This window comes from Bubalus kerabau, chromosome 3 (genome assembly GCF_029407905.1).
Source record: "Bubalus kerabau isolate K-KA32 ecotype Philippines breed swamp buffalo chromosome 3, PCC_UOA_SB_1v2, whole genome shotgun sequence".
NCBI lineage: Eukaryota > Metazoa > Chordata > Mammalia > Artiodactyla > Bovidae > Bubalus > Bubalus kerabau.
Window position 1 is genome coordinate 106,678,225 of NC_073626.1, and position 16,378 is coordinate 106,694,602.

General features: G+C 38.7%; 1 protein-coding gene and 1 long non-coding RNA gene across 3 annotated transcripts in view; one reads left to right on the plus strand and one right to left on the minus strand.

The window, feature by feature from the left end:
- Window positions 1-7,981, plus strand: part of LOC129646477 (uncharacterized) — a 106,430-nt gene extending 98,449 nt beyond the window's left edge. For both annotated transcript variants that reach the window (XR_008711973.1, XR_008711972.1), the window contains exon 4: window positions 7,710-7,981. This is a non-coding gene — a long non-coding RNA (uncharacterized LOC129646477). The remainder of the gene's footprint in view (window positions 1-7,709) is intronic.
- Window positions 1,980-16,378, minus strand: part of ARHGAP15 (Rho GTPase activating protein 15) — a 700,001-nt gene continuing 685,602 nt past the window's right edge. Inside the window, exon 14 of the mRNA XM_055572678.1 lies at window positions 1,980-4,063. Within this exon, the coding sequence (XP_055428653.1) occupies window positions 3,892-4,063 (172 nt within the window). The 3' untranslated portion in view covers window positions 1,980-3,891. The remainder of the gene's footprint in view (window positions 4,064-16,378) is intronic.

Here is a 16,378-nt window from a genome sequence, read left to right on the forward strand (position 1 = left end):
ATTATGTTTGAAGAAAGTTTTCTTTTTTTCTTGTAGTTGTTGCTTTTTCGTATTGCGATTTGAATTTCCCAGGAGAGAGTTGATATTGTTTTGGTTTTATTTCTTTTTGACAACAGAGCAATTTGACCCAGAACTCTTAGTGACAGTCCTTTTGGATGAAAATCTTTGCAGGGCCTTTTAATTAGGAATTGACAGGGTGATTAACTTATAATTCACAAAAAATAAATGTGGAAAAGAGAAGTACAGGTCAATTTCTAGCTGTGTTAAACTATAAGGACAGCACCATTGGCAAGTGATTGTTCCCTTTTAACAGCTTTTCTAATTTTTCTTAATTGGATCCTTTGTTTTCTAATTGGATAGAGAGAACTATCATATGGCTTTCAATTACTAGCTGTGGCATGGTGATCCTGTCATATGTCATATACTAAGTAAAGTCAGACTCATAACATATAGGATGGAAAAAAAAATACCATCTCCAGGAACCTTGTTTTAGAGTTCTGTTATGTTAAGGTTATAATTTCTTTAAAATATTTGCTCATCATAATATGTAAATGCTTCTGAGAATATAAGATTATCTCTTGCATTCCTGGAAAATGTTAAGAGGTGTACACACATACACGTATACACAAACATGAGAAATGCCAGTGTCCTTTGTTTCTTCTGCCCACTGATGAATTTAGAGATTCTCTAAGAAACAAAGTTTCTCATTTTACAGCTTCCATTGGATCTCTGCTGCCAACAGGATAAAATCTAAATATTTTATTATGCCCTATGCCTGTGTGCTCAGTCGCGTCCAACTCTTTGTGAGTCTATGGACTGTAGCCCACAGGGCTCCTCCATCCATGGGATTCTCCAGGCAAGAATACTGGAATGGGTTGCCATTTTCTCTTATAGGGGATCTTCCTGACAGGGATCCAACCTGAATCTCCTGAGGCTCCAGCACTTCAGGTGGATTCTTTACCACTGAGCCATGGGGGATGCCCATTATATCCTATGTCTGACTCCAATTCTGTTCTCCAAAATTTTTAGGCATGTGCATCACCATGAGCTTCTCACTTTTCCTTGGGGATGTTAGGTCTTTCAGCTGTCTCCTCATGCCACCCCTGCTTGCTAGTATGTCATCTACATTGGGGGAGGGATTAATTTTATTCAGTTGATCAAGATTAGACGGAAAGGGTTATCTTCCTAGTGAAGCTTCACCTGACTACCCTAGGCACAATTTGCATTTTGGTTCTCTGTCAACTACTGAACTTCCTAATATCTCTGTACTAACTTCTGTTCATTCATTCAAAAATACTTTTTGATCAAATCAACTGGAAAATATACTTTTTGAACATCTCTCTGTAGAGGTGCTGAAGCCTGGGGCAACATGGTTACCAAGATGGCTGAGTCCCTAATCTGGTGTCGAACTGTCTCCCTTACTGGGCTATGAAACTGCTGGGTGTATTAATATTTGCCTTACTTTGTATTTGATCAGTAGAGTCTAAACTTGCACCTGGCTCAGATAAGGTGCTTAAGAAATGCTCACCATCTTTTAAGGTCTTCATGATGGAAAATGTTGGTCAGTTTTTATAAAATCGAACCCCTTATTGAGGCAACCCAGTATACCTACAATCTTGGCTTTTAAACTTGGAACAGTTGATAGGAACACCGGTGCTGTCTCTGAGATGTTATGGGATCTAATGACCTTTCAGTGTAACTCTTTTTATACCTTTAGTGTGTATAAGTCAGAAGGGCACTTTGGCTCAGCACCTTGGAATGGTCTTCTCCCAGAGAGCAAACTTAGTCTCTGATTAAATGCCCTTAGCAGGCACAGGACACAGCTGGGGTTTAAATTAGGCTAAATCCCATCAGATTGGAAATCAAGAAGCTGCTGCTTTTGAAGATTGTAAATCTGGAAGGTGGCAGAGGCGAGGGGCTGTGGGTCCTTGCTCCAAGCAGATAATGCCTCTTCTCTTTGGCTCTTAGTGCTGCTTCTCTCTGGCTCCAGAATTACTTTAAATATGGACACAGGAAGGAATGAGATTTTAACACTGGGACTACTAAACCTAGTCCTTCCCGCTTCAAAAATAATTAAGAAGAAGTAATGAAATTCTTGGAGGAGACCTCATTGAGAATATGGAATGCCATGGAAATGAGCACTTGAATGCCAGAGACTCGTTTCATGTCTCCATGTTTTCCTGAAAGACATAAGCACAACGTGGAATAAAAGAAGAGCTTGAAGCTGGCAAGTCTGTCAGCTCACTGTTACCAGTGACTTTAGATCATGAGGTTCTGTCTCATGTGACTTTCCTTGGCTTTGTGGTATTTGTATACATCCCACTCGATGAAACCACACTTCAGCATTTGTTGTGGTCACTCGTGTTTTTGGGCATATGCTGACTTACTGGCGCCATTGCCAAAAGGAAGACATTCAACAGGGGTGAGAGAAGCCTCTCCTTCCTCAGGCAGTGCGGTGGATGTGGGAGCTGTGTGAACATCTGGCTTTCTATTGAGAAGTTTCTCTCCTCCACTGTACACCCCATCCATGCAGACAGCCCAGGCCTCTGAGCTCCTTATTGCTCTAAGTGTTTGTTCTTGGGTCTGTGCTTCATGCATTTTATTTACATGCTTTATTTTTCATTTTAAGAACAAATCAATAATTAGACTTACTCTTTATCACACTGGATTAGTTTTATTTATTCCATTTGAATTTGATTAAAAAGCTGTCAAACATAAGTCTACATTTTTATCAGCAGAATACTTTCACAAAACCAGTATGAGATGTGTTCAGCTAGAACATAGTTTTCAAAATAAAACAATGTTTGATATATTCTAGACAGTTACCCTTTTGTTTATCCATGACAACTGAAGCTAACCATCAAATGGATAAAGCCATCCAAGTCTAGTCAAGTAATCTTTGGGGCATATTAAAAAAAAACAACTTTTTTTTTTAAAAAGTTCTTTCTAGATGGATTTAATATAATTCACCAATAAAACATCCTCAGAAGCATAATAAAAATTCTACATAAAATGACATAGCCAGGGAAAAAAAGGAAGATATACAGTTTGATGAAGATTCAAAATGGATGTTAACATTAAAAATGAGCAGGCATGCAGTTCCTGTATAATATAAAGATCAAAATTGCAAGGCACTAATTTTGCTTCTAGTTTATAAGACAGTATGTTTATGGGACTGCAAATAGTATATGTAAAAAACATATCCAGTGGCAAATGTTTTGAACTGTCATTTGTCTTCAGAAAAATTGCCATTCTACATGTATTTGTAAATTTCAGCATCTAGCACCAAGGATGGCTGGGCTAGATTTACACTTATAAAAGTGTCCTTGAAAGATGAGGTATGTCTATTTTGGTTGAAATCCTGATTTCTTCTGTTCTATTTAAAAATTATTCATTTGTGTCTTGCCCCCTCTTTTAGTTCTGCTTGTGTACCCAGGGGTGTTTGAACACAGGCCTGAGGCAGCCAGGGTAATGAAGAGGTTCACCTGTGTGGACACATACTGGTACTCTCAGTCACATTCACACTCACTCGCATATCTGCACATACATAAGCACATGTGCAATGCCCAAGAGTCTCATTAAGGCTATTTTTGGATATGCTGTGTCCTCTGCATAGTATTTTACAGCGTCGAGCATCCATAATGTATGCCTAGAAGTGCTGGAAGGCATAGCAGTGAAGGGGTTAATGTAGAAGACATATAGGCAAATATTGTCAACTATTTTATTCAAATGTTTGGAACTTAAACACAAAATCATCATTAAGTTTTCACAAAATGAGGCATCTGTCGCTTGAAAGGAAAAAAATATTTCAGAAATATGTTTACAGAAATGTAAAAATATTAGGCATCGAGACAGATGTGAACACACTCAGTAGCTCGCCTCGTCTGTCAGTCAACTGAAGATCTGGTCGTAGGCACTCAGCATGAGCTCGGCGATCTGGTTCTGGTACACCATGTGCACAGCCATGTTCCCGGTCTCGTTTTCCGCTCGCAGAAGGGTGGGTCCAAACACAATCCCTAAGCTGTGTGTGGACATGAGGTTCTTGGATGCTCTGGCCACTATCCTATGGAGAGAGAGAAAGCAAAAAGACCCACTGGAGTTTAAATAAAATTGTGACTGTTTTTGAATTGTAAAGTTCTGCGTACTTGAATTTTTTTTCTTTCTTAAATTTCAACTTAAAGAAGGAAAGTAAGGGCAGGGATTGGCTTTGGCAAAACAGAGAATGTGACACAAGCAGAAACAATTTTAGATTTCAGAAAAACACCTGCCATAACATTTAATCTACTCCTTATGCTTTATTGTGTGGAAATAGAACTTACGACTTTCAGAAGAAGGATTCTATCCTCATAGTACCTAGCCATTGTGGGTGCTCAATAAATGTGGAATGAATAAATTACAACAATTACCGTGACAGTTAACAAGATTCAATCTTTGAAGTGGCTAGAGTCAATGGAGGAAACAGGTGAGGCATGCATAGCACACGTAAGAAGCCCAAGATGCAAAAAATAGAATATAGGCATAATTTATGAATAGAAACAAGAGCTGAAAAAAATAATTAAATTCTTAGTGATTAGTGTGAGTAAAGTATTCCTGAAAAATGCTATTTGTACTCTGTTTTGTAGAAAGTGCTAAGTTGTGTCCGACTCTTTGCAACCCCATGAACTGCATGCAGCATGCCAGAGTTCCCTGTCCTTCTTCCAGAGTTTGTTCAAACTCATGTTCAATTGATTCGGTGTTGCCATCCAACCATATCATCCTCTATTGTCCCCTTCTCCTCCTGTCCTCAGTCTTTCCAAGCATCAGGGTCTTTTCCAAAGAGTTGGCTCTTTGCATCTGGTGGCCAAAGTATTGGAGCTTCAGCTTCAACATCAGTCCCTCAGGGTTGATTTCCTTTAGGACTGACTGGTTTAGGGACTCTCAAGAGTCTTTTCCAGCACTGCAGTTCGAAAGCATCAATTCTTCAGCGCTCAGCCTTCTTTATGATCCAGCTCTCACGTCTGTATCACTACCGGGAAAAACCATAGCTTTGACTATACAGACCTTTGTCGGCAAAGTGATGAACACTTAGGTGTATAACAAGTATCCCCACCCCTTTTACTCAATAAAATACAGAAGCTTGTAGCATTTGCACAGGAAAAAAATCCCACTGGAATCAAAGAAATGTTTGCTTGCGTGAGGACTGTGGAGAGCTGCAATACCATTGAAACATTAGGATGTGGTTTTATTAATGGTAGTCCCTTGCCTGAATCAACATGGGACTCTTAAAAAGAAATTAAAGCCCCATCTTCTACGTGGAGGCTTTAAAATAAAACAATGCTTATTCTCACAATTGAAGCCTCCTTGGTTTTATATTAAAATTAGGGAGAGTGGGAATTTAGTGATGTAAGGAAAAAAGGGAAAGCATATGGAAGGACAGAGTGCTCACAAATACTAAACTCTGCATTCTTCCAGACACCCCAAGCCAAGGGAAATCTGAGACAGAGAATAAAGCGAGGCAAAGGAACACTACTGCATAGCAGTGGGGCCTCTGTTCTCGGAGCCCATTGGAGCACCAGTTGACCTCTAGAGGACTCTGTATCTGGTCTAAGTGGGCCGACCTAGTCTCCATGCATGGAGGCAAGAGGAAGAAGACTTGTTCTCTCTCCATCCCTCCACAAACCTTCATCTCAGGGCCATTTCTGTGAAAAAGGCCTGACTTCACTCTCCTGAAAGACACTGAGAAGGGCCAATGCCTTCAATTTGGGACTTCCCATAGCACAAATTCCTGATCAGCAAGATGTCCTTGATTTGATCAATATCGATAATAAGAATTATTCTAAGCAATTTTATTTTACTTTTTACTTAGGTTTAAAAATGGAAGTATCATTGACTTTATTCTAAGCAGTTTTATTGTCTCACTTGATCCTCACTTGATCCTCATAATAATCCCATGAGGTGCTTGTTGTTTAGTTGCTCAGACGTGTCCAAATCTTTGTGATCCCATGGACTGCAGTATGCCAGGCTTCCCTGTCCTTCACTATTTTCTGGAGTTTGCTCAAACTCATGTCCAATTCTATTATTAAGCCCTTTTTACAAATAAGAAAACTGAAGTCAAGAGTGGTGAAATGCCTGATGTCACACAGTACTGAGGCTCAAACCCAGGCAGGCAGGCTTCAGCGCCCATGGAGACATCACTGCCTGGGTGTGTGTTATGGCTCCTATGCTTAGTAATTGGCTGACTTGTCTCTCTGCCATTCTCCACATGGTTATAGAGCCTTCCCTAAGAGGGTCTGGATTTTTATTCCACATAGCATTGTGATTGACAGTCTGGTTACAATGGATTCATTGTGGGCAAAATGACTCTTAAACTTGGACTAAATATTCAGGATATCCTGCCTCCCATTTTCACTTTTCTTCTTCTTTATACAAAAAGTCTTCATACCTGTGAGTAACATTGGCGTGACTACATTTCTGGAAGGGATTCTCATATTTTAAAGTATTGGTGTGTTATCGGAGACATCAAGTTTAAAGTTTCCTTTGGAATATAGAAACTGCACCACTTGCTACTACATTTACCAAAAGTCTGTAGAATGATTTTAAAACATTCTCCTAACCTGGAGGAGGGAAAGATGGAATGGGGCTATGCTTCCCTTTAACACACCTATTTACCTTGGCTTAAAGTCTCTCTTGAGCTTCTCCCAGACCTCTTCATTACAAAAATCACTAGTAAGATTCATTGAGAAGGAAAACAGATTTTTCTCTCTTGGATTTAAAGTAATACCTTCTTGTTCAGTGCTCTATAATGATCTAGATGGGTGGGATGGGTATGGAGGTGGGAAGAAGGCCCAAGGGGAGGGGATACATGTATACATATAGCTGATTCACTTTCTTGTGCAGCAGAAATTAACACAACATTGTAAAGCAACTATACTAAAAAAAATAAATAAATAAAAGTAGTATCTTTTTGGGGATACTAAGTCCTTCATTGACTCTGCCACGGTAACAATAAATTTGTTAAACAAATATGGAAAGAGATAACATAACTGATCAATTAACTGAGTAACTATTACGTAAAAGTTGCTTTCACAACATTACCCATTGGTACCGAAGTTCTAAGCTGATGAGACTTATCTAGCAGAGAACAGGGCTCAGAGGTCATAGAGCATGAAGATGGTAGAATTAAAAGTAAGAGACTATTCAAGTATGAAGATGAATGACTGATATAGGGTCAACCGAGTAGAAGAGGTCCAGGAATCCAGGGAGACTGAAAAGGGAAAGGAAGAATATAAAGACAGATAGACAGAGATATAGTTTCTTAGTTAATAATGACTATAATTTCAGTCAAAACAGGAGCAGTGAGATTTGGGGTAGCTGGGAGCTAAAATTGTCTCTAACTACAGAGGAGCCTGGTGGGTGACAGTCCAAAGGGTTGCAAAGAACTGGGCATGATTGAGCAAGTGAACACATACCCTCAAGGTGAGGTTAGAAATCAAGGAAGGTCCAAGAGTAGATTACTGGAGGGGACAATCATGGCTGTCAGGAGGTTATGGAGGTAGAAACTGGAAGAGGCCTATGGTGCTGGAGGAACTGGGGTGACTGGAGGGGTAACTCAGCCCTACCTGAAAGACGCAGCTGGTGGGACTCGATCTGTGGGGAGAGTAAAAGGATGCAGAAATGGAACTAGATTATTTATAAAGTTTCCCAGTGTTCTTTATATTTTTCCCACTCAGCCAAAGTCCTGGTCTGAGAATTCAGAGCAAGAACCAATCCAGAGAAGAAACCAAGGCTGAGGTTCAATGGAGTGACGAATAGGAGGCAGAGCGGCTGTCAGAGGCCCCCCTCAGGCAAAAGTTTTTCTCTCTTGGCCGGTGGTTCATGGAGGGAGTCCTAAAACGGATTTCTGCCAGTTCATCAGTTTCCCAAATTTGCCCTTTGTCAAGTGCTCATTTTGTGCTCTTCTCTGTGTGTGAATGCAGAGTATTCATTCCATCTCAATCTGTGTCATCTGTATCCATTTCTCTGCACACTTTCCATGTGATTTTAATAAAAACAGTTTCAACTCATGGATGCTTTCAAGTAATCCTGTTACAAGTATATTTTAACAAAGAATATATAGTTCTGTATTCTTGTTATACTCGCATTCAGATCAGATCAGATCAGATCAGTCGCTCAGTTGTGTCTGACTCTTTGCGACCCCATGAATCACAGCACGCCAGGCCTTCCTGTCCATCACCAACTCCCGGAGTTCACTCAGACTCACGTCCATCGAGTCAGTGATGCCATCCAGCCATCTCATCCTCTGTTGTCCCCTTCTCCTCCTGCCCCCAATCCCTCCCAGCATCAGAGTCTTTTCCAATGAGTCAACTCTTCACATGAGATGGCCAAAGTACTGGAGTTTCAGCTTTAGCATCATTCCTTCCAAAGAAATCCCAGGGATGATCTCCTTCAGAATGGACTGGTTGGATCTGCTTGCAGTCCAAGGGACTCTCAAAAGTCTTTTCCAACACCGCAGTTCAAAAGCATCAATTCTTCGGTGCTCAGCCTTCTTCACAGTCCAACTCTCACATCCATACATGACCACAGGAAAAACCATAGCCTTGACTAGACGAACCTTTGTTGGCAAAGCAATGTCTCTGCTTTTGAATATGCTATCTAGGTTGGTCATAACTTTCCTTCCCAGGAGTAAGCATCTTTTAGTTTCATGGCTGCAGTCACCATCTGTAGTGATTTTGGAGCCCCAAAAAATAAAGTCTGACACTGTTTCCACTGTTTCCACTGTTTCCCCATCTATTTCCCATGAAGTGATGGGACCGGATGCCATGATCTTCGTTTTCTGAATGTTGAGCTTTAAGCCAACTTTTTCACTCTCCACTTTCACTTTCATCAACAGGCTTTTGAGTTCTTCTTCACTTTCTGCCATTAGGGTGGTGTCATCTGCATATCTGAGGTTATTGATATTTCTCCCAGCAATCTTGATTCCAGCTTGTGTTTCTTCCAGTCCAGCGTTTCTCATGATGTACTCTGCATATAAGTTAAATAAACAGGGTGACAATATACAGCCTTGACGAACTCCTTTTCCTACTTGGAACCAGTCTGTTGTTCCATGTCCAGTTCTAACTGTTGCTTCCTGACCTGCATACAGATTTCTCAAGAGGCAGATCAGGTGGTCTGGTATTCCCATCTCTTTCACAATTTTCCACAGTTTATTGTGATCCACACAGTCAAAGGCTTTGGCATAGTCAATAAAGCAGAAATAGATGTTTTTCTGGAACTCTCTTGCTTTTTCCATGATCCAGTGGATGTTGGCAATTTGATCTCTGGTTCCTCTTCCTTTTCTAAAACCAGCTTGAACATCAAGAAGTTCACGGTTCACATATTGCTGAAGCCTGGCTTGGAGAATTTTGAGCATTACTTTACTAGTGTGTGAGATGAGTGCAATTGTGTGGTACTTTGAGCATTCTTTGGCATTGCCTTTCTTTGGGATTGGAATGAAAACTGACCTTTTCCAGTCCTGTGGCCACTGCTGAGTTTTCCAAATTTGCTGACATATTGAGTGCAGCACTTTCACAGCATCATCTTTCAGGATTTGGAATAGCTCAACTGGAATTCCATCACCTCCATTAGCTTTGTTCATAGTGATGCTTTCTAAGGCCCACTTGCAGGTTAAATTTTCCTAGCAGTTTGGAGTTTTTTCTTAAGTTTTGGAAAATTAAGTAACTTGCAATAACACTTAGAGAAATCAAATATAGTTAAGAAAGGTTAAGAAAATGTGGATGTATATTATATAGAATTCATACTATCTTGCCTACTCTCTCTTACAAAATGTATGCTTGTGTGTGTATGTGTGTATTTCATTGGCAATTTATGTTCTCAATATCAACCAATCAGTAGTTGGTATATTGAGAAATCAATCAATCTTTAGGTTAGAAAAGATGCTGAGGGTGAAGACTATTTGTGGGTGGAAATCACCAACTACTGAACTATATGATTCACGTAGATAGGCAAAAATATTCTCATATCAACATTCACATTAGATTAAACCCTTTTATAGTAGAGGTGGTGATAGACATATCTAGCAAAGAAGCCTCCTAAACTGGGTATGTTTGGAAAATGTATTCATGCTGTTACAGACTTCACTATTCAAATACGAACCTACCTACTCTCTACCTCAATAGATTTTTAAGCAGTTAAGTGGTTGATTTAGGAGAACATAAGTAGTCAACCACAATTTCAAAATACAGCTAGAATACTATCCTACAAAATTCTTCAAATCTCTCTCTTTTTTTTTTTAACCTCAAATCAATGGATCTAATACTTTCCTCTCTCACTGTGGGGACTAGCTGTGCATTGCAAGTGCCATTATTTCTGAAGGCTTCAACTAGTAAAACATATGTAGAGGAGAAATATAGGCTACTGAAAGAAATGAAAGCCTGGAATGGAAAAAAAAAATGCAATATAGTATCTAAGATGGAAAACTCTCAAAAACAGTAAATTATACTTCCAGTAGCTTAAAATGCAGTTAAGCTGTATTATTGGAGGGGAGGATCTGATTCAGAAACCAAATACATTTTTACTATGGGTTTGGCAGTACTTCCAGGACAGCTTTCACTAAAGTGAGTTCTGCAAACACCATCTCTGTGACACACTTCACAAAAATAGCAGTCTGGAGTAAGATAAGTTTGCAGAAAATTTTATGCCATTTTTCCTTCTTGGAAATTTACAATGCACAATAGCATAATACAGGCTCTGACAAGTCCTGCAGAAAACTAACCCTGTTCATCTTTGTATAACTTAGCATGTTCCCTAACTTACTTGAACATTGTGGATCCTCTTTCTTGAGTGACAAGGAGGAGTGTATATTGAGACATGTTACTCTAGTGTGCTTTGCTAAGGATCTACTAAATCTGAAACATGGTTTGAATCTCCTCTGCCACTCAGGCTTCAGAACTCAGTAGCAGCTAACTCAAAGAGATCAGACTGTGGTCACTTTTGGCAAGTTCCACCCCTCTGGTAGGGCTTTGATTTCATCTGGCCTTAAACTCCACGACAGTGTTGTAAATTGTGAGCTACCGTTTAACGTGTTTTCACAAAGAAATGAAAGGAACTCCCTTTTTAGGACAAGAATACTGGAGTGGGGCACAGCAACCCCACTCTCAACCCAGGGATTGAATCCACATCTCTAATGTCTCCCTGCATTGGCAGGTAGGTTCTTTACCACTTGCACCAGCTGGGAAGCTCTTTGAGACAAAACAAAGGTCAAAGGCAAAAAGACCACATCTGAATGACAAAGGTGAGAGCAGTCACATGGTTGAGAGATTACTATACAGCAAATGGCTGGACAGTGAAAAGGTGTAAAAATATTTAGATTAATATTTGGAAATTCTTCTACATGTTTGTTCACTCAACATTAGTTTACTCCCAAGAAATAGTGAAGATACCTGATTCGAAGCAATGTGAGGAGCTCAAACGTTAGTGCCTGTGAATGCTTCACTAACAGGAAAAACATCTTAAACTGCAACTCTTTTGAAAAAGGCTATTTATGAACACTGCTAAGTTTAAAACAGCTTGACAAGAATAATTATGATTTTATGAATTTGTTCACAAAATAGCACTTGATGTATATTCTTTGTAAAAGAAACTCTTTAACCACTAAGTAAAATTTAAGTTTATAAAATCTTAAAGTAGGTAAGAATTCATTTTTCTGGCAAGAGATTAAAAATGTGATGTACAGTTTACAGCACAAAAAGGAGAAGAAATGCCGGAGCTACTTTTTGTCGGGCCCCAATGGAAGGAGCAACGATTCATCAATTTTAGATTATTTTAGAAACAATCTATAATCCACAGCTACAGATGTTGGGCCCCAGACAAAAAAATCCTCACAGACTTATGCTAGGTAAGTTTTTTCCAAAAGTGAGCTGAATCACTAACTCAAAGAAATTTCTTAGTTGTTGAAAATCATAGCCAAATGATTCAAACTGAAAGAGAGATTTACCATAAAACTCAAAATTAATGCTGAATTAAGAAGACCAAAGCATTTAATAGTAGACCAGCTACAAACAGATATAAGGATGCAAACTTCCTTTTAAGTTTGTGCTTTGTTGTTATCATAGTGACTTGCAAAGGAAGTAGAAAGCCACAGAATTGCCTGCAGGACAAGCCTCAAGTTATTGGAGGTGTATTATAAGTATTCCCTTCTCTATCTCTGGATTGCTGTGATTTTCCAACACACATAACTTTAGGATGGTTTAATGGAGAAAGCGCGGTGGTAAATGTATTTTTGCCAACAGGTCACACCTGGCTTGTATAATACAGCTCATCCACTGTACATGAAACGTTAATTGTGACTTTGACCACTTCATGAGGAGAAGCTGCTAAAAATAGAATAAATTTTCACTGTGCTCAATTTATGCTTGCTATGTGCTGTAGCTACTTTGGGGGGGATCCATGCTAACCATATGCTTGCCTACTCTCAATCTGCACAAAATATACTGCCATGTCTACATTGGCCTTTTTCTTTTTTTAAGACTGGGGACTTAGTAGGAAGTCTACTTTTCCTCTTAAAGTCAGGGCTGTATGTTAGAAAAATTTTCAAATATTATAAAAGAAGGCGAGCGTTTACAACTGTTCTTTGCATTTAAACTAATATATTTCAAGGTGGTCATTCACTGGTGACTGTCACTTTTATATGCAAATTTACACATCAACTGGCTTAAACTAATTGTAAAATCTTCAATTTTATACTTAAATATCCTATTATTGTTGTTTTCCAAAGTAAGCAAAGAATTATCCTCCTAAAAGAGAATTACTGCTATGTCCTGGCATTTTTGCTTTTAAATTATCTTTGAAGCTATGTGTATATAATTCTTTCAAAGTACATTGTGGAAAAGGTACTTTATATGGTAGTTACACATTAACAGCTAACATGGCCTTATTCTTTACATTTATTGAGTACCTTCTTTGCAATGATTTCATTTCAAAAGATTGAAACATTTTCAATTATTCACTTGTTTCATATTTATATTGATTGGCCATTACAAGGAGAGTCTAATGTATCTTTAAAGCAATACTCAGAACTATAAGAGACAAGGAATGACTAAAAAAAATGACTAGCCCGTAGACTTAAAAATGGCTTATTTGTGGTTGTAATATGTATTCTATAAGGTGACAACAACATATATAAAATGGTATATCATAGCCAAAGCCCTTACATAGCAGGTAATATTAAAAAGGAACACAAACAGTGGTTATTATTTGCCAAATATCCATTACATGCTAATCACTGTGCTTCAAATATACCATGCTTTTCAAAGGCAGAATTAAAACAGCTGTAATTTCTCTTGCTCTGATTAGTAATACATTCTATTAGAATCTGAGATGTTAAGAAAAGTATGATAAAGAAAAAAAACACACCAATAACTGTAACAGTAACTCAAGGTAATCATTTTTCATTCATTAAAATCTATTATTCAATAGACCTGCTATTACTCAATACCTGCTAGGTGCCTGATGTTGGGGATGATGCAGTGAGTAAAACAGACAAAGTTCCTACCCATATGCAACTTATAATCTAGTTGGGGAAACAGACAAGAAACAATCCACTAATTAATACACAAAGTGATTTCGGCACAGAGGTACTTTAAGAAAGACTAAGAGAAGTGGTGGTTCTTCTACTGACCCTCGGAGCCTCTTAAAAGTTCCTAATGGCCTAGAATCCATCCCCAGAGAGTCCTCTTTGCTAAGAATGAGTAGAGCCTGGCTGGCCAAAGATAACAGAGTCCCCAGATTATTCTGACGGGCAGAGAGAGGTGGAAAGTGCTACACATAGCAGAAAAGGTTCTCAGAAGTTCTTTCTAAGGAAAGGACACTTGGGCAGAGAGCAGCTTATGTGTACACACCACAGGAAGGAAAACTCCAGGCAGGAAAAAGTTGGTAGAAAGCCCCAGTTGTGAGGTTGTGTTGGGTAGTTCTAGGAATAGAGAAGAGGGTAGTATAGCTGAAGGCTGGGGAATGAGACAGATAAGGTAGGAATGCTGTGGGGAGGACTTAGGAGTTAATTCTAACAGTGAATAGGTGTTCATCCTTGGGTTTTGAGCAGGAGAATGACGCTGACAGCATTCAACATACATGTATAAATAATTTATTTATATACACATTCAAGAAAATACTTTCTATATAATTTTGTGGCCAACATTTTTCACTTCTGTCATGAGCAGTTCTCATGTCTTATATGTGTATTGTGAGTTAGTTACTTAGTTGTGTCCGACTCTTTGTGACCCCATGAACTGTAGCCCGCCTCCTCTGTTCATGGGATTCGCCAGACAAGAATACTGGAGTAGATAGCCATTCCCTTCTCCAAGGTATTTTTCTAACCCAGGGATCAAACCTGTTTCTCCAGCATCTCCTGCATTGGCAGGCGGGTTCTTTACTGCTAGTGCCACCTGGGAAGCCCTATGTCTTATATATGTGTGTGCATGCTAAGTCACTTAAGTCATGTTCGACTTTGTGTTACCTTACGGACTGCAGCCTGCCAGGCTCCTCTGTCCATGAGATTCTCCAGGCAAGAATACTGGAGTGGGTGGCTGGGCCCTTCTCCAGGAGATCTTCCCGACCCAGGGATCAAACCTGTGTCTCTTACGTCTACCTGCACTGGCAGGCAGATTCTTTACCATAGCTTTTACTAATTATCTTATATGGGACAGAATGGTTTGTACTCTATGATTTCTTAGTATAAATGTAATTAATATATTAAAAACCCTTTTTGTATACTCATTCTCTACATTTTTGGAGTATTTCTTTAGGCAGTTGTTTCCAAATAGGGGCAACTTCCCTACCCCCACATCTCCCATGAGGCATTTGAGTGTCTGGAGATATCAAAGGTTGTCATGACTGGGTGGAGTGGAGAAGGTGAGTTGCTATGGCATCTAGTGAGTCAGAGGCAAAGGATGGTGCTGAACAGTCTACGATGCATAGGACAGTCTCCCCAAACAGTTTATTCAGCCCCAAATGTCAGTATTGCTGCTGTTGAGAAACTCTGCAGTAGTAGAAATGTAGCAATTAGATCAATGGTTCTGAAACTGAACCATTCATGAGAATAATTTGGAAACTGGGTTGTATCACAAATCACTGAACTTCACCTTCAGACTTCTGGTTCAGCAACTCTGGGGAGGGACTTGAGAATGTTACACTAGTCACAAGTTCCTTGAGAGGATACATTGGTCTGGGGACCACACTTGGAGAATTCTCACTAGATCATTAAGTTAAGGGTTTTCTTTTCTTAAACCATGATAATGTGGGATATGTAACATGACAATTCATAGTCCTGATAGCATTATTATCACTTGATTTTATTCTTCTTAAAATAATGGCTAACTTGATAGGTGAAAAATGATCTATCATTGTTTAAAGTTAGGATTCTTTGAATTTAGGAAATGGGGAAGAAGTTAAAAAAGCACAGCACATATGGATTATCTCTTCTGTGAATAACCTTTCATATCACCTGCCTTTTTCTTATTGAGAGCATACAATTTTGTTTGTTTCAACCATTTAATTATTTTGTATAACAAAACTAACACATAGTATTTAAAAAGTGTGCTAATCAGGAGAATATAGAATGAAAAGGTCAAACCTGTTTTTCTAGTCAAACTCCTTCAAGACAACTATAATTAACAGATAGGTGCTCCCTCTGGATGTTTTTCTATTTATCTATCCATCTACCTGGGCTTCCCCGGTGGTTCAGGAGTAAAGAATCTGCCTACCAACGCAGGACAAGTTTGATCCCTCAGTTGGGAAGTTACCCTGGAGATGGAAATGGCAACTCACTCCAGTATTTTTGCCTGGGAAATCTCAAGGACAGAGGAGCCTGGTGGGCTAGTCCATGGGGTCACACAGAATCAGACACGACTTAGTGACTGAACAACAACAATCTCTTTAGTATCTATTTTCTTAAAAAAAAGAAAGAATGAGATAAAAATACATAATATGTTATAGTACAACTTGCTTTTTCCCCCTTAACTATATATCATGGGAATCTTTCCAAGTCAGTACATTTAAAAATACCTCATCCTTTGAAAAATGCTGTTACATTTCATAGTATGAAAATAATTTATTTAACCATTCCCTTGCTGATGGACTTTTATGTTGCTTCTAATTTTTTGCTGTTACAGACAATGAAACATGCTATAATGAACATACTTGTACATATTAGATTTCTAAGGGTTTTTTTTTGTGTTAAATGGCATAATATTTCATTACTTTTGTTGTATTTATATTCTCTCAATTATATTTTTCCTTAATTTTATTTATATTTTTATGTGTTCATATCTAGCATTATTTCTTTTGTAATTTCTATCATTATTTTTTAATTATAAAATTCATCCATTTAAATAAATCAGGTAATTGT